The sequence below is a fragment of the Ursus americanus genome, chromosome 31, assembly GCF_024610735.1.
Source record: "Ursus americanus isolate L20-20 chromosome 31, mUrsAme1.1.p, whole genome shotgun sequence".
NCBI classification, from domain to species: domain Eukaryota; kingdom Metazoa; phylum Chordata; class Mammalia; order Carnivora; family Ursidae; genus Ursus; species Ursus americanus.
In genome coordinates, this window is record NC_142157.1 from 20634306 (window position 1) to 20656319 (window position 22014).

Genomic DNA, 22014 nt, shown 5'->3' on the forward strand with positions numbered 1-22014 from the left:
GGAGGAGGGAGACAGGAGTTAATGTTTGTTGTATGACAAAGGGTGTTAGAACCAAGTGGACGCTGTAGTCATAACCACTGTGGTTGCAGTCCGCGAATATCTACAGAAATTATTTCACCCTAAAGAGCAACGTAAACTTATCCTGTTGTGGCATAATAATAATTTGGTCTTTGGGTTTCTGGCACACAGCTCCCCAAATCCTTGGAATCTCTGCAGTGATGAGTGTCTTTTGTATGCTAATGAGGTGACTGGTAGCTGGGGGTCCTTAGATAGCTTCTAGAAGGCACTTGCCGGAGGAACCAACCTTGTGGTTAGAAGGGTGGAACTTGCAGCTCTATCCCTGGGCCTCCAGGGAGAGGAGAGGCCCTGGAAATTCAGTTCCTATCCAGTGGTCAGTGATTTAATCAATCATGCCTATGTACTGAAACCTCCGTAAAGACCCCTAGGTGGTGGGGTTCAGAGAGCCTCCTGGTTGGTGAACACATCTAGGTGCAGGGAGGGTGGTGATCCGTACACCTTTCCCTTCTCCTGTGCATCTTTTCCCTTTGGCCATTTCTGAGTTGTATCCTCCATAGTAAACCAGTACTAGTTAGTGTTGTTCTGGGTTCTGTGAGTTTTTCTAGTGAATTTTCAAACCTGAGGAGGGAGAGCAGTGTGGAAACCCTCAAATTTATAGCCCGTTGGTCAGAAGTACAGATGGCAACCTGGAATGTGTAGCTGGTGTCTGGAGCGACGCTGGTCTTGTTGGAACCAACTGTTGAGCCCGTGGCATCTCATAATAACCCCCAGCAGGTCATGCCGGGACTGAACTGGAGTGAGGGACACCCAGCTGGTGCAAGAGAAAACCCCACCCGTTTGGTGTCAGGAGTATTGTGGGTAAAATGAGCCCACCTACCTACATCAAGCCGAGTACAAACCATCCACATAGATGCTTCCCTGCCAACATGGGCTCAGCAGCTCTGAGCTTGTCTAGCTAGTGGACCTGAGGAGTGTGTTCTCGTTCTCTGCTTAGACTCTAGTCCTTGTACTCCTGTACCTGGTTTAAATCCAGATTCTTAATCTTGCCTTTATTATTAGAGTGCACTTTTTCTGTGCCCGTCTAATCCCTGGGACATGCTGTTGGTTTCCTTTTGTCTTGCTCTCTGTGGTGTGGCCTGATACACCAGGCCATGTTTGGCTTTCTCCAACAGTATTTGTGTGCTTTCTCTTGCCTCTGATGGCCTCTTGACAGCTTCTCTCAGAAGGCGATGTTTGTCCTGATGAATCATCGTCCACCATGTTCTCTCCTGCGGCCTGGCCCTTCCTGCTCTGATCAGTTCCACTGCCGTTTATAGCATGGGATAAAGGTAGAAAAGCTCACCTTGAGTGTTGTGTCAGTACTGGGCCGTTATTCTCTAAAGAGTTGAGTGAGTTGTGTGGCAACTCTGTGGTTGCTTAGCATCAGCATGATGCTGAAGTATATTTTTATTTTTCATACAAGTACCTACCATAGTGCCTTGCAAACTGAAGCATTCAGAAAATGTTTATTGAATTAAAAGCTGTTAACAATGATCATGAATCTGTTACCAGAAAGATTAGAATGAATCAACAAAGACTCAGATGTTAGTCAGAGAAAGAGAACTACCATATGATCTCATATGTGGAATTTAAGAAACAAAACAAATGGACGAAGGAAAAAAAAGACAAACCAAAAACCAGACTCTTAACTATAGAGAATAAACAGATGGTTCCCAGAGGGGAGGTGGGTAGGGGATAGGTGAAATAAGTGAAGGGGAGTAAGAGTACGCTTATCCTGGGGCGCCTACGTGGTGTGGTCCATTAAGCATCTGACTCTTGGTTTTAGCTCAGGTTGTGATCTCAGGGTCATGAGACTGAGCCCCATATCAGGCTCCGCACTCAGTGCTGAGTCTGCTTGCGATTCTCTCCCTTTCCCTCTGACCCACCCTCTCTCATGCATGCATGCTCTCTCTCTCTAAAATAAATAAATCTTTAAACAAAAAAAGAGTGCACTTATCCTGATGAGCCCTGAGTAATAGATAGAAATATTGAATCACGATATTGTACGCCTGAAATTAATAGAACACTGTATATAAAAAACAAAACACTGCATTAAAAGTAAGAATGAATGCATTATGCTAACATAAATAGCATTTTTAATTAAATAGCTATGTTAAAAAAAAAAGACTCATGTTCTTTGCCTTTCTCAGTTTGTTCAAATCTCTGAAGAAACTCCTTTGTGCAAATGAAAAATTTATGTAACTATGCTTTTTAGTTTTCCTGATGACCTTCTGCTACAAGGAGTAAGCATAGACAATTCACAGGAATATCCTAAGTATTGTGGTATTGAATAAAAGAGGTTTTAAAAAGGCAGAACATCTTACATTTGTTGTGCTATGTGGGTATGTTCCTGGAAATGGAGTCTGTATGGACTGTGGAATTTATACAGACTAATGTTAGATTTTTCTGCTTTTCAGAGGTATAGGCATAAGAATGACAGAACCGGTATATCTCAGCCCCTCATTTGACAATGTACTGCCCAGCTACTTATTTTTACAGGCAAGTATTTGTCAGAGTAAAATATTTAATGATATTGAAACATAACTTCAATGAGTCATTTCAAATCTAAGGTTTCTATTACCATATTTTTTTGTGATTTATTTTTCTGATCTACCTTTTGTTAAGCAGTAAAAACCAAAAAACAAAACAAAAAAAAAACCAAAAAAAACCACTTTGTACATATTCTCTTCTTTTTCTCAACTGATTTTAAAGTTTTTTTAAACCTTCTGTTGCCCAAAAATGGTTTAATTGCTTATTAGCCTCTACTGTTTTTTCTTGAAAAATAGTTTAGAAAATACATTACTTTAAAAAAATGCATTACTGGGGCACCTGGGTGGCTCAGTCAGTTAAGCATCTGCCACTGGCTCAGGTCATGATTCTGGGGTCCTGGGATCAAGCCCCATGTCAGGCTCCCTGCTCTGTGGGGAGTCCGCTTCTCCCTCTTCCCCCACCTTGTGTGTGCTCTCTCTTTCTCACACATACACAAATAAATAAAGTCTTTTAAAAAAATGCTTTACTCTGGGATATTATTCTATCTTACTTAAGGCAAACTGTTATTCTAGAGTAGCAGACCTTGTATCATCAAAACTAATAACGAATTGATGGTATAATATAACTTATTGCAGTCTAACTTATTGCTGTAGATATTTGAATTGTCCAATCTCATATTTCTAGGTGCCAATCAGAAATAGTAAGATTGTTGTACATTTTACTTTTCTCCTACAGAAATGGGGTAGTGGCAGGGAGATAGGAAGCCCATATGTCTTTGAGTGGCATTAGCAGCATAAAACTAGAATTCTTAAGTGGGTGTTAAATGGTGAAGCACCTGAAATTGCAAAATTTTGTACATTTTCTTAGAAAAAAATCCAAGGCTTTGTTATATTTCTAAAAGGGCTTTCGCCTTCAAAATATTGAGAACCACTGAATTGAGGGGGAAAAAATGTGCTTTTTTTTTTTTTTTTTTTTTTTTTTTTACTAAATTGAAGGGGAGATGCATTGTGCATGTGCATGTGTGTGTCTCGTGTGTGAACGCCCTATGAGATCATAGGCTACTCTAGGAAACTGTGAATTTCCTGACACTAGTATGTTTACAGAAAACCTGTTCTTGGCAAAGGATGCTATACTGGATTACCTCCAAAAATTTCTTTATGTTCTCTGATTCTGAATTTTAAAAGGATTTAGAATCATTGATAATTGATTTTTTTTTCTTTATAGAATTTGCCATCTGCTGTAGTAACTCATGTTCTGAATCCTCAACCTGGAGAGAAGATTCTAGATTTGTGTGCAGCACCTGGAGGCAAAACAACACACATTGCAGCATTAATGCGTGATCAGGTGAGACTGTCTTCACAGCAAAAACTCCTGTCAACAAATTACATGTTTCAGTGTTGAAGGTGGAACTACACATAACTTATGAAACATTATATAGACATTTATAATCTGAATTATTTCAGATTCAGCCAAAGTGAAGACTGCTCAATGATGGCATTGATCACATGTTGAGTTCAGTAGATAATTATCATTTGTGAGGACTATCTGAAGATCTTCTTGAATCCCAGATTTATTGATACATTTGTGGAGTAGAAGTCTTCTTCATAAAATTACATTTAAATGCAACATTTAAGGTTTTTTGTATTCTTAATTGTAAGACTCAACACTTTTTAAACTATAAATTCTGCCACTAAAACTTAATTTAACAGCACATTACTGAAGTATCAATATATACATTGATACATATATGTACATTATGATACATATACATCAAACACATTTTCTTGAGAGTCATAAAAACCTTATAATCTGGCTTAATTATAAAGCCTGTCTCATTGTCACAAAATATAGTAAGTCTTGGATAACTTTATTTCAGATTTTACTGCTTTTTCCTGCATATATGTATTTGACAATATATTTCCTTTCATTGTGGGTTAATCTGTGTTCAAAACTCAGTGTGACCTTGTAACCGTTCTGTACTGAGCCTGAGATTCTTCAGCTCAAGAAGAATAGGGCCAGTTGATGATATCTTTCTTCTTATTTCAAATTCCATAAAATTACATGGTTCCTGAAATGCTTAGACATACTAGTATCTTCACCTACTTTACTCTGGAGGCAGATTTTAACTGGTTGGTTGATTAAACAGACAGTTAGTGCTTACATATGCCAAGTACTGGGGATGCAGCAATAAACCACTGGGACCAAAAATGTCTTCGTCATGTAGCTTCCCTTCTAGTTGAGAGGAGACAGATAATAAACTAAATGAATACAAGTTACGGCATGTAGGATTGTGGTAAGGGTGGTGGTGAGCAAGAGAGGAAAGGAAGGGGCAATCGGGGGTATTGAGGGGTGTGAGTCTGCAGTTTTTAGGAGGGTGATGAGAAATGCACCCTGTGAAGGTGGTTTTTGAGGAAAGTCTTGGAGGTGATGAGCAGTATGGAAGTCTGTGGAGTGCATGTTTTCACTAGAGAAAAAGCAAGTGTGGGTGCTCTGAGGCTGGAGGGCACCTGCCCTGTTTGAGGAACCTCTGCCGTTTGCTGAGAGAGATGGAGTGAGGAGGGCAGGAGGAGGAAGAGAAACCAGAGAGAGGGAGGCCCCAGGGGAGGGTGTTTAGGTCGAGCTGTTGGCAGGGTCTGACAGGATGTTAGCTAGCTGTGCTTGAGTGATGGGAAGTCACAGAAGAGTGACATAAGCCTCTATACTTTCAAGTATCCTTTTGGCTGCTGCCTTGAAAACAGGCTGGAAGAGGGCAAGGGTGACTGGTTTAAATTCAGGAAAGCATCGTGGAGGTGGCAGGGAGTTCTGGAGATGTGTTTAAGGTGGAGTTGTAAGGAGTTGCCAATGCACTGGATGTGGGCTATGGATATGGGAGAGTAATCCAGGGTGACTCCTACAGATTTTGGGTAGGGGTGACTGTGGGAGGAGCAAGTTCTGCAGGGAAAGGTCAGAAAGTTAGTTTTGGAGATAGTAACTGAAGTGCCATTAGACTTGCAAAGGGTGATGTTGAGCAGGCAATTGGATATTGGAGCCTAGAGTTCAGGACAGAGGTATAGACTGGAAATAAAAATATGGATTGGAAGTGTAAATATATATAAAATAGAAATTTGCAAGTGATCAGCATATAGATAATACTTAAAGCTACAGAACTGGCGTGGGTGGCAATAGAGAGTAGAAGAGGCCGGAAAACTGAGCCGCACGGGAACTGTGTGCCAACATTCAGAGGTTGGGGAAAGGAGAAGGAATGGCCAGCGATGTCAGCGGAAAACCAGAGGAGTAGTATGACACCCCGGAAACAATGCAATGAAAGGGATTGAAAGACAGCGGAGAGATCAGATGTGTCAGATGTTCTTGGCGGTCCACGTAAAGTGAGGACTGAGAACTTCCAGTGCACTTAGCACCAGGTTGGTGATGGGCAACCTTACCATAAACAGTTTTGGTGAGTGGAAATGCTTGCTTGCATTGAGAATGAGAGGAATCCAAGAAAGTGAATCAAGACAGCTCCTTTGGTGGTGGGAGGGGGAGGTATTTGTACAGGAATGCAGTGAAATGGGGCAGTAGTTGGAGGTGAACTCAGGGAGCACTTTATTTTAAGATGAGAGGAGTGATCATGTTTGTGTGCTAATGAGAGATCCATTAAAAGGGGAAATTGCTAACACCGGAGGGAGCAGGGAAGATTGCTGGAACAGTGTCTTTGAGGAGGTGAGATATGATACAGTTGGATGCACAAGTGGCTTTAGATGGTAGCGTGCGGCAGTTTATCCATGGAAATCGGAGGGGAGGCGGAGTACCCGGGTGCAGATATTGGTGGGCTGGTCAATGTGGTAAGAGACAGGAAGTTCTCTTCTGGTTGTTTGAGTTTTCTCAGTGAAACAGGAAGCAAGGCCATCCTATGAGAATGGGGATTGATTGGGAAGGAGGTGGTAAGAGCTAGGAGGTACGAAACGTTAATCTAGGAAAATGGAAGTGAGAATGGGCTATGGACACGTCCTGGGAATTTCAGTTTGCACTATGGGCTCCATGAATACAATGGTCATGAGTTTAAGGTAAGATTTATTGGGATAGTGATGGGCTTTTTTTAGCTGCCTGGGGGTAGATGTGAAGTTGACGGAGAATTGGATTTAACCACAGCAACATTTTTGTCGTGCTTATATCTGAGACACAGAAGCATGTGTATAAGAGAGTAATGTGATGGAACATGGAATCTCAACTGGGTGAAGAGCGTAGCAAGGACAGTGAAAGACTGAGGGCAGTGGATCCATTCGTATTTTTCTAAATTAGCTCAGATTTATACAGTGGTAGGAATTCTTAGGCACTTATGATACTCGGCAGTTGTTTTCATGGTACTCATTTATAGATGAGGAAAAATTGCCTACTTGAAGTGTAAGACTTTCTGGTGTAGAAATACACTTCTGTGAGGCTTAACAGAGCCCTTCTGCTCTGATTCACTTGATAGAAGATGTAATATCTGTGTGCTCACTCTGCAGAGTGCCAGATGTTGGACTTTACCAGATGATCGATCATTTTTTATCTATATTTGATGGTTTTTAGGATGGTCAAGTGATTTATAAGCAAGCTTGGACAGAAAATAATACTGTGTCAAGGTGAAATTGTAGCTTTTCCCTTTCGTTAGTGCAAATCATTTTATCCAAAGACTTCCGATGAAAATTCACATTACTTGCATATTAGTATTTGATGCTATTACAATTTCTGAAATATTCACTATGTCCCAAGCAGGGGGATAACGCGCGTGCACACAAACACATGTAAATAAATAAATAAATAAATTTGTATTTTCAATAAATATATTAAAGGGTTAAAACCTATCTCTGCACTATATGTGTATCTACATACACTATAAATAGGCAATGTATATATGTTCTGTGTGTGTGCGTGTATATATGCACCCTGTATATATGTACCCTACACACACACACACGCGCGTGCACACACACACACACACACGTGGTAGCACTCAGTGAGTGGCTTTAAAGTAACAAAGGAAGGAAAAGATATTTGTTGTTAAGGTTTTGGGGTATTATACTCTTGGTTCATTAGAGGAGATGTACTTTCCTGTTTACTTATACTCTTCTTTGTCCCAAAGGAATTTAAGGTGGTAACAGCAAAAACCTTAAGGAAAAATGCATTAAATACCACCAGTGCATAAAACGGCAGAACACGAAATAGAAGGATTCATTTTATGGAGGTGTGGTGTTTAATGCAAGTCAATTTTCAGTTTACCTGAAATCCTTAATTGTAAAGATTATGGTGTGCTTTGAAGAAGTGATAATAATCTGCCCTTAATTTAAGGTATATGATATTTATTGTGTTTGCTTAGAAGTATCCAGACATATTTTATTCTCTCCAGTAAGAAATCTTTCCAAAGAGAGTCTGGATATTTTAGGTGTGTCCATGTTCTGTTGTTCGGTTTCATAGTGCTGTATAAAGATGAGCATAGAAAGCGTAGCAGCATTGTAATCTATGCGGGTGATGCATTTGTCGTACAAGGATGGTGTCATACAGGGATGTCATACAAGGATGGTGATGTATATAAAAGAAACAAAAGCAAGAAAAGACACTGAAGAGTTAATCTCACCATCTCTGCAATATCATTTCACAGTATATTTAAAAAATCACATGAATGTCACAGCGCATTCGTAAAAGAGTGGCCTCATCTTCATTGACTTTAACTTAACCGAAGAGTTGCCATATAAAATTATTTTTGAACTGCTTTTTATACCAGTCCATAGCATTTTGCTGTAATATACAGGTCAATATTTTTATGTTATGGTTGTCAGAATTGGCATGAATTTTGTTTACATATACAACTCAGAAAATATTGATATGAGGATTGATTTTACAGGTAACAGTCATCTGTATCCCAAAGCACTAGAAAGCACACATATCTCAGAACATTAGTTCATATTCTTACAGGTGTGACCAAAGCACATCAGTTGGTGATTTTTTTTTTTTTAATATTTACCTCCAATAGATATTTTCAGGTTTCTTAGATGGCAAACACTATGGTTTTGAGTTTTGTTAATTAAAAATAGCTGTGTACTATAAGAAAATTAACCTGGCAAGAATGTACTTTTCTATTTTGTATTTATTTATTTTTAAAATTTTTACTTGAATTCCAGTTAGGTAACATCCAGTGTAGTATCACTACAATTTAGTCTTCCATACATCACTCGGTGCTCATCACAAGTGCCCTCCTTAATCCCCATCACCTATTTCACCCATCCCCTCACCCTCCCCCCCTCTGGTAACCAGCAATTTGTTCTCTATAGTGAGGAGTCTGTTTCTTGGTTTGTCTCTAAGAATTTTTTTTTTTTTTCAAAAGGCTGAGACTTTAAGTATTTTAGTGTAAATTTGATACACATTTGATTAATGAATTCAGCTTTAAAACTAGGGATAGGAGGAAAGTAGGGAAGACTAATTTTTCATCAGTTTTCTTCATTATTAATAGCTTTTATGACTGCTTTGGGTTTACACTTTATGTGTGTTTTGCTTGTTTTTTAGGGAGAAGTAATAGCACTGGATAAAATACCCAACAAAGTAGAAAAAATAAAACAGAATGCTTTATTGTTAGGGCTGAATTCCATCAAGGCGTTTTGCTTTGACGGAACAAAGGCTCTTCAACTCGATATGGTTAAGGATGCTGAAGGTGAGTTAAATTTTATCTTTACAGGCTTCTGTAATTGGCTCTTGGAAACAGATTTTGCTGTCATTGTTCTAGCCCTAAAATATCCATAAGACCTTGAAACTGGCATGGATCTGAGATATTTTGCCATAATAGATACCATTTTGCTTTTCATCTTATCCCAGAACATATATATAGTACCTATATATAGTTATGTCAGATTTTAATAACATCAAATCAAACCCCAAGACTTGGTCAGACTCTTTAGTCTTAATGTATTTGTCTTAATTTCATATTAAATCTCAGAAAGCTTATTAGCCTTTCAAGTTTATGATTCTTGAGCTAATTTTTTTTTCTTCATTTTTCTTGAGAGAATGGGGCTATGGAGCTGGGAAGGAAGGGAAAACTGCCACATATCTTGTTTTGGAGCAAAATGTTGCATTTATTAAGTCCTCTGTTGCTCTCTATCTTTGTGTAGATATGGTTTCATAAAATACTCAAGAAACTTGCATATTTTAATGAATTAATTGCCATTAGTTTCCCCAAAATGTTTATTGATTAAAGATGCTACTTGAAAAAAGATGATTTTAAAAAGCTGAGGACATGGTTTTGACTCCCCACCCTTTACAGACCATCTAGTTTTCACATATGTAAGGTCTTGTTCATAAGAATGACTGGTAGCAGTGGACAGCTCAATATAATCCATTACTGTCACTTTACTGAAATTGTTGGTAGGTCACCAAGTTATATATATCATTGAATTAAGTGATCATCCTCAAAAGCATATTAGGCTGAGATTGGGGTGAGAATAATCAAGCTGTGAAGGTAGCCATCTTAGAGTTTGGTGTTCAGTGCTATAGGGAGACATTCATTAATTAACTTGGGATATTCGATCACTGATTTTTCACTCATCCATATCACTTTATTAGCTGATGGTTGTAGGTTGTCATCTTTAGCTCTTTTTTTCATTAAGACCTGTTTCATCACAGATACTTTATGGTACTTTGATTTGGAGTATTAAACCTAGAGTGTCTGGCAGTAGACCCAATCCGTTTGATGGAAAATGCATCAGTAGTAATGTCAACATCAACATATCTTTGGGACTCCTGGAAAGTGAGAAGTTATTTTGTGACACCTGCCTGATGTGTAATAAACCACATGGGAATAAACAAATAAATGAAACACATGGAAGGCTTCTTAGAAAAATATGGATTGTTCTCAGGAGCTAGTTCTGGACTATTATGTATCTTCCTATAGAGGTGGGAATAGGTCAGGTGTAATTGCCTGATTACGTGAGAACAGCACTTCATAGTCAGTTGATTGTTAACCCAGAAGAGTTAGCCAGGAGTTCGCAGGAGATTTATAGTAGCATATCAGCTAATGGGCTGTATCCGAGAGACCCAAAATACAGTGGTTTAGGAAAGATAGAAGCGTTTTTTGTTTCTTTGTTTGTTTTTGTTTATTTTGGTCCCACCTGACAGAAGTGGGCCTCCAACATCGTAGTTTCATCTCTGGGTCCAAGGCAGATGTGCCAGTTCTTTCAAGGGGAAGGGAAAGGGTATCAGAATCCTTATGAGTTCACATGCCACTGGCCAGGTTAGTCATTGATCAATTTAACTGCAAAGGGGGCTGGAAAATGTTGTCATTAGATGTGTAGCCATGTGCCCAGTTCAAAACATGACTTTAGAAAAAGACGATAATGGGTATTAAAGAACAACTAGCAGTCTGACAAAGACTTTGTATTACTGAAAGTGATAATGGTGATTGTTAAAATTTATAAGATATTTTAAATTTCTATTATTTTAGGGTAGTTGACAGTGTTATTAGTTTCAAGTGTACAGCATAACAATTCTAAAGTTCTGTATATACTCAGTGCTCACCACAGTCACCCTCTGTCACCATAAAATGTTACTATATTATTGAGTATATGCCCTACGCTGTGCTTTTTATCTCTCTGACTTACTCATTGTATAGCTAGAAGTTTGTATCTCTTAATTTCCTTCACATATTTTGCCCATCCCCTTACCTACCTCCCCTCTGGCAACCACCAGTTTGTTGTCTGTATTTATGAGTCTGTTTCTGTTTGTTCACTTATTTTGACATTTGGAGTCCACATATAAGTGAAATTCTATGGTATTTGTCTGTGTCTGACTTTTTACTTAGCATAATACCCTCTAGGTCTATCCATGTTGTCATGAATGGAAAGATGCCATTCATTTTTGTAGCTGACTAATACTGTGTGTGTCTGTGTATGTGTTTGTGTATACATACCACATCTTCTTTATCCCATCTATCAGTAGACACTTGGGATTGCTTCAGTATATTGGCTACTGAAAGGGGCACCTGGCTGGTTCAGTCTGTAGAGTATGCAGAACTTGATCTCGGGGTTGTAAGTTTGAGCTCCACGTTAGATGATATAAAAAAAAAAAAAAAGTACTGCCTACTGAAATAATACTGCAATAAACGTAGGGTTGCATATATCTTTTTTGAATTAATGTTTTCATTTTCTTTGAGTAATTATCTGGTTGTAGAATTACCAGATCATATAGTATTTTTATTTTTAATTTTTTGAGGAATCTCAAATAGATAATACCTCCAGCTTTGTTCTTCTTTTTCAAGATTGCTTTGACTGTTTGGGGTCTTTTGTGGTTTAATATAAATTTTAATACTCTTTGTTCTAGTTCTATGAAAAGCACTGTTGTTTTTTTGGTAGTGATTGAGTTAAATCTTTAAATTGCTTGGGTAGTATGGGCATTTTAATGGTATTCTTCCCATCCATGACCATGGTGTATCTTTCCGTATGTTTGTATTGTCTTCAGTTTCTTTCCTTAATGTCTTAGAATTTTCAGAGTATAGGTCTTCCCCTCGTTTAAATTTATTCCTTTGTATTTTTTCTTTTTGGTGCATTTATAAATGGGATTGTTTTCTTAATTTCTCTTCTACTTCATTATTAGTGTACAGAAACACAACAGATTTCTGTATATTAATTTTACATTTTATAACTTTACTGAATTCACTAATTTTAATAGGTTTTTTAACGGTCTTTGGGGTTTTCTATATATAGTATCAAGTCATCTGTAAAGAGTAACAGTTTTATTTCCTCCACCAGTTTGGATGCCTTTTATTTCTTGTCTGATTGCTGTGCCTAGACTTCCAGTACTGTGTTGAATAAAAGTGGTGAGAGTGGACATCTTTGTCTTATTCCTCATCTTAGAGGAAAAGCTTTCAATTTTTCACTATTGAGTATGATATTGGTTGTGCATTGTTTCATATATGTCCTTTATTATGTCGAGGTATGTTTCTCCTAAACCCACTTTGTTGAGAGTTTTTATCATGAGTGGGTATTGTATTTTGTCAGATGGTTTTTCTGCATGTATTGAGATAATCATATGGTTTTCATCATTCTTGTTAATGCGATGTATCACATTGGTATGTGAATTTTGAACCATCCTTGCATCTGTGGAATAAATTCCACTTGTTTGTGGTGAATGTTCCTTTCATATATTGTTGAATTTGGTTTGCTAATGTTTTGTTGAGGATTTTTGCATCTATCAGGGGTAGTGGCCTGCAGTTTTCTTTTCCTGTAGTGTCTTTGTCTGGTTTTGGTAACAGGCTAATGCTGGCCTCTTAGAATGAATTTGGAAGTTTTTCTTTCCCTTTTATTTTTTGAAACAGTTTGAGAAGAATAGGTATTAACTCTTCTTTCAATATTTGGTAGAATTCACCTTTGAAGCCATCAGGCCCTGGACTTTTGTTTGTTGGGAGTTTTTTGATTACTGATTTAATTTCATTACTAGTAATAAGTCTGTTCAAATATTCTGTTTCTTCCCGATTCAGTTTTGAAAGATTGTACGTTTCTAGGAATTTATCCATTTCTTTTAGGTTGTCCAATTTGTTTCCATGTAATTTTTTTGTAGTGTTCTTATAATCCTTTGTATTTCTGTGCTGTTGGTTATTTCTGTTCTTTCATTTCTGATTTTATTTTTTGAGTTCTCTCTTGATAAGTCTGGCTAAAGGTTTATCAATGTTGTTCATCCTTTCAAAGAACCAGCTCTTGGTTTCATTGATCTTTTGTTTTGTTGTTTTTTTAGTCTCAATTTATTTCCACTCTAATCTTTTTATTGACTTCCTTCTACTAACTTTGGGCTTTGTTCTTTTTTCTCATTCCTTTAGGTGTAAGGTCTGATTGTTTGAGATTTTTCTTATTTCTTAAGGTAGGTCCGTATCACCATAAACTTCTGTCTTAGAACTGTTTTTGCTGTGTTCCCAAAATTTTGGACTGTTGTGTTTCCATTTTCATTTGTCTCCAGGTATTACTTGATTTCCTCTTTGATTTCATCATCGACCCATTTTTGTTTAGTTGCATGTTATATAGCTACCGGGTGTTTGTCTTTTTTCCAGGTTTTTTTTTTTTTTAAATTCTAGTTTCACATTGTGGTGGTTGGAAAAGATGCTTGATATGATTTTGGTGTTCTTAAATTTGATACTTGTTTTGTGGCCTCACATGTGATCTCTCTTGGAGAATGTGCCACGTGCACTAGAAAAGAAAGTGTGTTTTGCTCGTTTTGGATGGAATGTTCGGTATCTTTTAGGTTTATTTGGTCTATGTGTCATTCAAAGTGACTGTTTCCTTGTTGATTTTCTGTCTGGATAATCTATCAGTTGATGTAATTGAAATTGAGGTGTTAAAGTCCACTACTATTGTATATCCTCCTGTTGGGTTGATCCCTTCATTATTATGTAATGCCTTTATTTGTCTCTTATTAGAACTTTGTTTTTAAGTCTGTTTTGTTTGATAGAAGTGTTTCTGCCTGGCTTTGCTTTCTTGTTTGTTTTTGTTTTGTTTTTTTTGGGGTTTTTTTGTTGTTGTTGATGTTGTTTTTTTTTGCTTCTGTTTGCATGGAATTTCTTTCCATTCCTTCATTTTCAGTCTCTGTGTCTTTAAGTCTGAAGTGAGTCTTCTATGGACAGCATATAGGTGGGTCTTGATTTTTTATTCATTCAGTCACCTATGTCTTTTAAATGAAGCATTTATTTAAACTTGAAGTAATTGTTGGGGTGCCTGGGTGGCTCAGTCAGTTAAGCATCTGCCTTCACCTTAGGTCATGATGCCAGGGTCCTGTGTTGGGCTCCCTATTTGGGGGAGGGAGTCTGCTTCTCCCTCTGCCCCTCCCCCTGCTCATGCTCACTCTCTCTTTCTCTCTCTCTGATAAATAAATATGTACTTACTGCCATTTTGTTAATTGCTTTCTGGTTATTTTTGTAGTTCTCTGTTCCTTTCTTTTTTTCTTGCTCACTTCCCTTGTGGTTTGGTTGGTTCTTTTAGTGTTATGCTTGGATTCTTTTCTCTTTTTTGTGTGTGTATCTGTTATAGGTCTTTTATTTGTGGTTATCATGGTGTTCATTTATAACATCCTATTGTGTATAGCAGTCTGTATTAAGTTGGTGGTTGACTTAAGTTCGAACACTGAAAGCACTAAATTTTTACTCCCCTTCATTTCATGTATATGATGTCATATTTTACATCTTTTTATTTTGTGTATTCCTTAAGTTTTGTAGATATACTTGATTTCACAACCATAGTGTTTTAACCTTCATATTGGTTTTAGGAGAAATTAATCTATATTCACTGTGTGTTTGCTTTTACCAGTGAAGTTTTTTTCTGTCGTGATTTTCTTCTAGTTATAGTCTTTTCTTTCCTCTGAAAAAAATCCCTTTAAACAGTTCTTGTAAGGTGGGTTTAGTGGTGATAAACTCCTTTAACTTTTTTTTGTCCAGGAAACTCTTTATTTCTCCTTCATTTCTCCTTCAAGATAGCCTTGCTGTTGAAGGGCATCTCGGCTCCTTCCACAGTTTGGCTATTGTGGACAATGCTGCTATGAACATTGGGGTGCATATGGCCCTTCTCTTCACTATGTCTGTATCTTTGGGGTAAATACCCAGTAGTGCAATTGCTGGTCATAGGGTAGCTCTATTTTTAACTTTTTGAGGGACCTCCACACTGTTTTCCAAAGTGTTATATGCAAACAATGAATAATGGAGCACTACATCAATAACTAATGATTTACTGTATGGTGACTAACATATCATAATTTAAAAAAAAAAGGAAAAAAAAAGATAGCCTTGCTGGGTAGAGTATTCTTGGTTGTAGGTTTTTCCTTTCAGCACTTTGGGTGGGTTGTTTTTTTTTGTTGTTGTTGTTTTGGTTTTTTGGTTTTGTCTTTTTTAAAAGATTTTATTTATTTGACAGAGAGAGCGAGAGAGCAGAATCAGGGAACAGCAGAGGGAGAGGGAGCCCGATGTGGGGTTCAATCCCAGGACCTGGGATCATGACCTGAGCCACAGGTAGTCCCGTAACCAACTGAGCCACCCAGGCGCCCCCCCACCTTTCAGCACTTTGGATGTATCATTGCCACATTCCTCTGGCCTGCAAAGTTTCTGTTGAAAAATCAACTGATAGCTTAATTGTCAGAGCTCCCAGTGTTAGGCTCTGCTGATTTTCAAAGCCGGGTATCATGAGACTCATCTTCACAGTTTAAGTCCCCAGGGCTCTGGTTGCCAGCTGTGGGATCTGATCCCCTCCTCCATCTTTCCTTTTGTGCTTAGTCTTATCGGGGGTTTAGTCATTGACCTTATCTCTACCCCTCTTACCCTTTTTGATGTGTCCTTCTCTTTATGACTAGGTGTGGAAGATCTGTCAGTCTTCAGATTTTCAGAATGAGTTGTAGAAGTTGTGGTTGTTGGTTTAGTGTCTGTGGGATAAGGTGAACTCAAGATCCTTCTACTCTGCCATTTCCCCCCTCATGTTTTCTAAATTTATTCCTTTTAGTTAATAAATTGCTTCTTTCCTTTTTAAGTTGGAAGGGTTTAAAGTCCTCTGAGTGGATAAATGAGGTGTTTAGTATAAGGTGGTAAGGAGTTGATTCAGTGACTTGGTCACTGTGCACTAATGTCAAGTTGCAGGGTAGTTTTGATTTTTAAACAATTTGTTCTGGGTATGGACCGCTGTTATAACAAAGCAGCCCATCACTCAGTGACTTAAAACAACAATAAGTTTATTATTATTTCTCACAATTTTAGGGATCAACTGGCAACTCAAGTGGTTTTTACTTTCAGTGGCTTATGCAACAGCAGTCACATGGTACCTGAAGGAAGCTTTGTCTACCACATACCTATCTGGAGGTTAATGGTGGCTCTCAGGTGGCACCTATACATGGCCTCTCCGTGTACTAGATTTTCTCAGACCATGTTGGCTGGGTTCTGAAAACAAGTGTCCCAAGAGCCCCAGGCAGAAACTGTATCACCTTTTATGACCGCATCCAAAAGTCGTGTAGCAGCAAGTCTGCTTTTGTCAAGAATAAAGGAGAAGGAACATTAGACCCTATCTGCTGTGGGAAAAGAGTCAATGTCAAATTGAAGGGCAAGTGGAGTGGGAGGTATTGTCATAGCCATCTTTGGAAAAAAGTATAATTTTTTTCACAGTTTTAAATTATTCGTGTGCTTAGCTATAAATTTTTAACTTATATGCACAATAGATTGTTAGCTGGACACAGAAAGAATAAGTACTGACTTGGAAAATGAAAGCACAAAAACAATAATTCTCCCAATTTACTTCAGGGTGATTTTCACCTGTTCTGTAAATTCAGTTAATATGATAAAAAGTTTTACATAGCTTGGCAAGGTGATTTTAATACCAAAAAAACAAAAACAAACCCTAAAAAGAGAAAATATTGTTTGAATATTCAGTTTGAACTCTTTATAAAGAGTTATATTTAGTTTGACTTTCATTTATTGGGAATAAAGATTATCCATACTTTCAATGTTGTGGTTACCTATAAGGAGTAACCCAAATCCAATCTTTTCCCTCATAAATACAATTTATAAAAAGAAACCAGTTGTTTTTTAATATATTACTAGGTAAGTACTAAAAATCATTCCTGAGAGCAGTTTTTATTCTTGATGCCAAAGGAAACATTTTATGTCATATTAGAGATTTTTTGAAAGATTACCCTTTTTCTTACCTAATTTTAAATTATATCCACTGTAGTATTTGTTAAATGGGAAAGAATAGTGGTTTTTCTTCATATAGGATCAATAGTAAAGATTGCTTTAGAATGGAAATTTGTAATCTTTAATAATCTGACCTCACTTGTTCTTTTTAACATCTTTGTTGTGTATCAGTATATATTTCATGTACCACACAATTCACACATTTAAAGTATACAGTTCACTTGTTTTTTTATTCAGAGTTATGCAGCAGCCATCATCACAATCTAATTTTTGAACAATTTCATTACCTTGAAAAGAAACCTCATACTTTTTAAAAAATTTTTTTATTATGTTAGTCACCATACAGTACATCATTAGCTTTTGATGTAGTGTTCCATGATTCATTGTTTGAGTACAACACCCAGTGCTCCATGCAATACGTGCCCTCCTTAATACCCATCACCAGCCTAGCCCATCCCCCCACTCCCCCTCCCCTCTGAAACCCTCAGTTTCTTTCCCAGAGTCCATAGTCTCTCGTAGTTCATCCCCCTTCTGTTTACCCCCCTTCATTATTCCCTTCCTTCTCCTACCAATCTCCCTGCTATTCCTTATGCTCCACAAATGAGTGAAACCATATAATTGTCTTTCTCTGCTTGACTTATTTCACTTAGCATAATCTCCAGTCCCTTCCATGTTGCTGCAAATGTTGGGTAATCGTTCTTTCTGATGGCTGAGTAATATTCCATTGTATATATGGACCACATCTTCTTAATCCAGTCATCTGTTGAAGGGCATCTCGGCTCCTTCCACAGGAACCTCATACTCTTTAACATTCAACTCCTTATTGCCTTACACTTCCACCCCCCAGGCTTAGTCAACTCTTAATCTGCTTTCTGTCTCTGCAGATTGGGCTGTTCTGGATATTTCATATAAAGGAAATCCTGCAGGATGTGAGCTTTTGTGACTGGTTTCTTTCATTTACTGTACTCTTATTATGGTTTATCTATGTTGTGGTATGTCTCTGTACTTCATTCCTTTTTGTGGATGGACAGTATTCCACTGCACAGATTATTATTTATCCAGTCATCATTTGGTGGACATTTGGGTTGTTTACCCTTTTTTGGCTCTTATGAATAATGTTGCTGTAAACATTTGTGTACAAGTTTCTGTGTGGACATAGATTTCATTTCTCTTGAGCATATACCTGCAAGTTGCATTTCTGGATCATATGGTAACTTGACATTTACCTTTCTGTAGAACCGCCAGTCTGTTTTACAAAGCAGCTGGATCATTTTACATTTTCAGCAGCAGTATATGAAGGTTTCAGTTTCTTCACATCCTCACCAGCATCTGTCCTTTGATTAAAGCCAGCTTAGTAGGTATGGAATTATTTTCCTGGTTTTGATTTGAGTTTCTCTGTTGCAGGTTTCCCTGATGACTAATAATGTTGAGCATGTTTTCATGTTCTCATTGGACATGTTATATCTCCTTGTCTAGTCAGATCCTTTGCCTGTTTTTAAAATGGGTTGTCTTTTTATGTTTTGAGTTTTAAGAGTTCTTTATATATTCCAGATACAAGTCTTTTATTAGACATAGGATTTATAAATATTTTCTCCCATTCTGTGATTTGTCCATTCACTTTTTTGATGATGTTCTCTGAAACTCAAAAGTTTTTAATTTGTTGTCCCCTTTACCTATTTTTTCTTTTGTTATTTGTTTTGGGGTGTCTATAAGAATTTTATAATTTTAGTTCTTATATCTAGGTCTAGAATCCATTGTGAAATAATTTTTGTTTATGGTGTGATGAAAGAATCAAACTTGATTTTGATTCTTCTTCCCATAGATACTCAGTTGCCCCAGCACCTTTTGCTGAAAGACTGTTTTGCTTTGTTGAATTGTCTTGGTACCCTTGTTGACCATAAATGTAAGGGTTTATTTCTGGACTCTCAGTTCTCTTCCATTGATTGATATTTTTATCTGTAAGTTAGTAAGGATTGTCTGGATTACTATAGCTTTTTAGTAAATTTTGAAATCAGGAAGTGGGTTGTCTTCCAGCTTTGTTCATCTACAAATAAAGATAGGTCTACTGTTTTCTTTCTAATTTGGATGCATTTTGTTTCATTTCTTACCTAGTTGTCTTGCTAGAACCTCTAGTACAATGTTTAAGCGGAAGTGGTAACAGAGGGCATCCATATCTTATTGCTGATCAGTCTTTCAAGTGGTTTAAAACCAGCTAAAGGTTTCTCATAGATAACCTTTATCAGGCTGAGGAATTTCCTGTTATTTCTGTTTTACTGGGTGTTTTTAATCATAAAATAGTGTTGGATTTTGTCAAATGCTTCCTCTGTGTCTATTGAGATGATCTTGTGGTGTTTGACCTTTATTTGATTGAGTTTCAGATGCTAAACAACCTTGGATTCCTGGGATAAATCCTACTTGGTCATAGTGTGTAATTTTTTTCACATGTTGCTAGATCAGGTTTGTTTGTATTTGTGTCCATATTCATAAGAGACACTGGTCTGTAGTTTTCTTTCCTGTGCTGTGTTTGTCGGGTTTTGATATTAGGGTAATTATGGCTTCATAGGATGAGTTGGGAAGTATTCTTTTTCCTTCTGTTTTTGAAAGAATTTATCAAGAATTATTAATTCTTTTTTAAATGTTTGATAGACTGATCAGTGAAAACATCTGGTTGGGGCTTTTCTTTGTGGAAATTTTAAAAATTATTAATTCAGTCTCTTTACTTACTACAGATTTATTCAGATTTTCTTTCTTCTTAAATCATTTTCAGTAGTTTGTGTTTTGCTGGTAATTTATCCATGTCATCTAAATTATCTGTACAGCTATTCGTAGTATTCCTTTTTAATTATTTTTCTTTCTGTCAGGTCAGTAGTGATGTCCCCTTTTTAATCCCTGATATTAATATTTTGAGTCTTTTCTCTTTTTTTCTTGGTCAGTCTAGCTTAAGTTTTGTTCATTTTGTTGCTCCTTTCAGAGAATTAACTTTTGGTTTTTGTTGATCCTTTCTCTCTTTTTTTTTAATTCTCTGTTTCATTAATTTCTGCTGTAACCTTTATTATTTTCTTCTCTATTTTTTCATTTGCTTTTCTTTTTCCATTGTCTTAAGATGGAAGGCTGGGTTGTTGATTTGAGATCTTTTTTAGAAACATAGCTGTTTACAGCTGTAATTTTCCCTCTAAGCAGTATCTCACTGTTTCCCATAAGTTTTGGTGTGTTGTGTTTTTATTCATGTCAAATCATTTTATGATTTACCTGTGATTTCTTTGACCCATGGTTATTTTGGGGCATGTTTTTTAACTTCCACATATTTGTGAATTTCCCAAATTTCCTTGTATTCCTAACATATTTTCATTCCATTTTGGTGAAGAACAAATGAATGAGTTCAGCCTTTTTAAAATTTACTGATCTGTGTTTTGTGGCCTCACTTATGTTCTCTCTTAGAGAATGATTCATGTGCACTGGAAAAGAATGTGTGTTCTACCATTGTTGAGTGGAATGTTCTATAGGTAATCTGTTAGGTCTCCTTTATGTTGAAATGTTCTATTTCCTTTTTGATCCTGTGCCTGGTTATTCTTTTTATTATGAAAGTTAGGTATGGAAGTCTCCAACTCATTGCTGAATGGTGTATTTCTCCCTTTAGTTCTCCCAGTTTTTGCTTTTTATATTTGGAGGTTCTTTTGTTAAGTTGGGGCAAGAACAGTTGGGGCTTTGGTATTCTCAGCCTCCTGTGCCTGGGCTAGAGCTGTCCATGTATGAGTGCGGGCTGGGTGGAGGAAGGCAGCCCCAGAGTGTTTTCAGCTGCTCTTAACCTGGAATCGAGCCTTTGCAACATGGGACTTGAGGGGATTAGAAATGCTGGCAGGCCTCTGACTTCCAGTGAATTAACCGTATTTCTTGCCTGGGAGGGTAGGGAGAGAGGCAGCCATGTGTTCCTGGCTGCACCCACGTGAAGTGGATCACTTTTCACTCTGAGCCTCAGGGAAGAGGCTTTTGGGGCAAAGGAAGGAACAGACTGTGGCTCAGATACCACAGATACTCACATTTCTTATATTTTCTTTAATAAGTGTTTCTTCATTTGATGTATATCCTAGACATTTTCTAGAGACTTTAAATGGTTGTTTTTGTTTGTGTTGTAATTTTTACCAGTTCTTTCAGTGGGGAGAAGTTCTGCACGCCTTCATTCCAAAAGTTGTCTCAGTCTCGTTATTTGTATCATAAAATTGCTCCTAAATTCTACAACACCCCGAACTAACATAGTTTTAGAAGTCACTAAAGGTAGTTGTAAGATTATATAGTAAAAGGTTTGCATAAGTAAAAAGTTGGGTACCTTATACAATGTATAAGCTTTAAATGTTCTTTCCATGGCTTTCTTGTTTCGAACAAGAGAAATTTCTCTTGGACCAGGTACATTTGGGGGTCATTTGGTGATCTTGGTCTGATTTTCGACATGTCTAGAAGATTTTGATAATTTCTCAATTTCTGTATAATTATCCACTACCTTTTATGAAAATGGTACTTATGAAGAACAGTGAGTTCAGTGATGAGGCATTATTGTCCCTACTCCGTCAGGGCCATGGCATATAGTTATGCTCTGTCCAAGGGCACCTGGCTGAGGGATATGTTGAGGGGCTGAATTCCAACTGTGCTCTGTTTATCATGGTGCAGGACTATGTTAATCCCGAGGTGCAGATACCTTAATCCTAGCTCACACAAAGGTATCTTGTGGGCTGGCAGATATTTTTAAGGAATTTTCAGTGCCTGGGGGGGGGATTAAGACATGAACCCTAGGGCACGTGGGTGGCACAGTCATTTAAGTGTCC

General features: G+C 37.4%; 1 protein-coding gene across 5 annotated transcripts in view; it reads left to right on the forward strand.

The window, feature by feature from the left end:
- Nucleotides 1-22014, forward strand: part of NSUN6 (NOP2/Sun RNA methyltransferase 6) — a 306108-nt gene that overhangs the window by 23513 nt on the left and 260581 nt on the right. For all 5 annotated transcript variants that reach the window (XM_045787462.2, XM_087857648.1, XM_087857649.1 and 2 more), the window contains 3 exons: nucleotides 2475-2556; nucleotides 3772-3891; nucleotides 9067-9211. In XM_045787462.2, the coding sequence (XP_045643418.1) occupies nucleotides 2475-2556; nucleotides 3772-3891; nucleotides 9067-9211 (347 nt within the window). The remainder of the gene's footprint in view (nucleotides 1-2474; nucleotides 2557-3771; nucleotides 3892-9066; nucleotides 9212-22014) is intronic.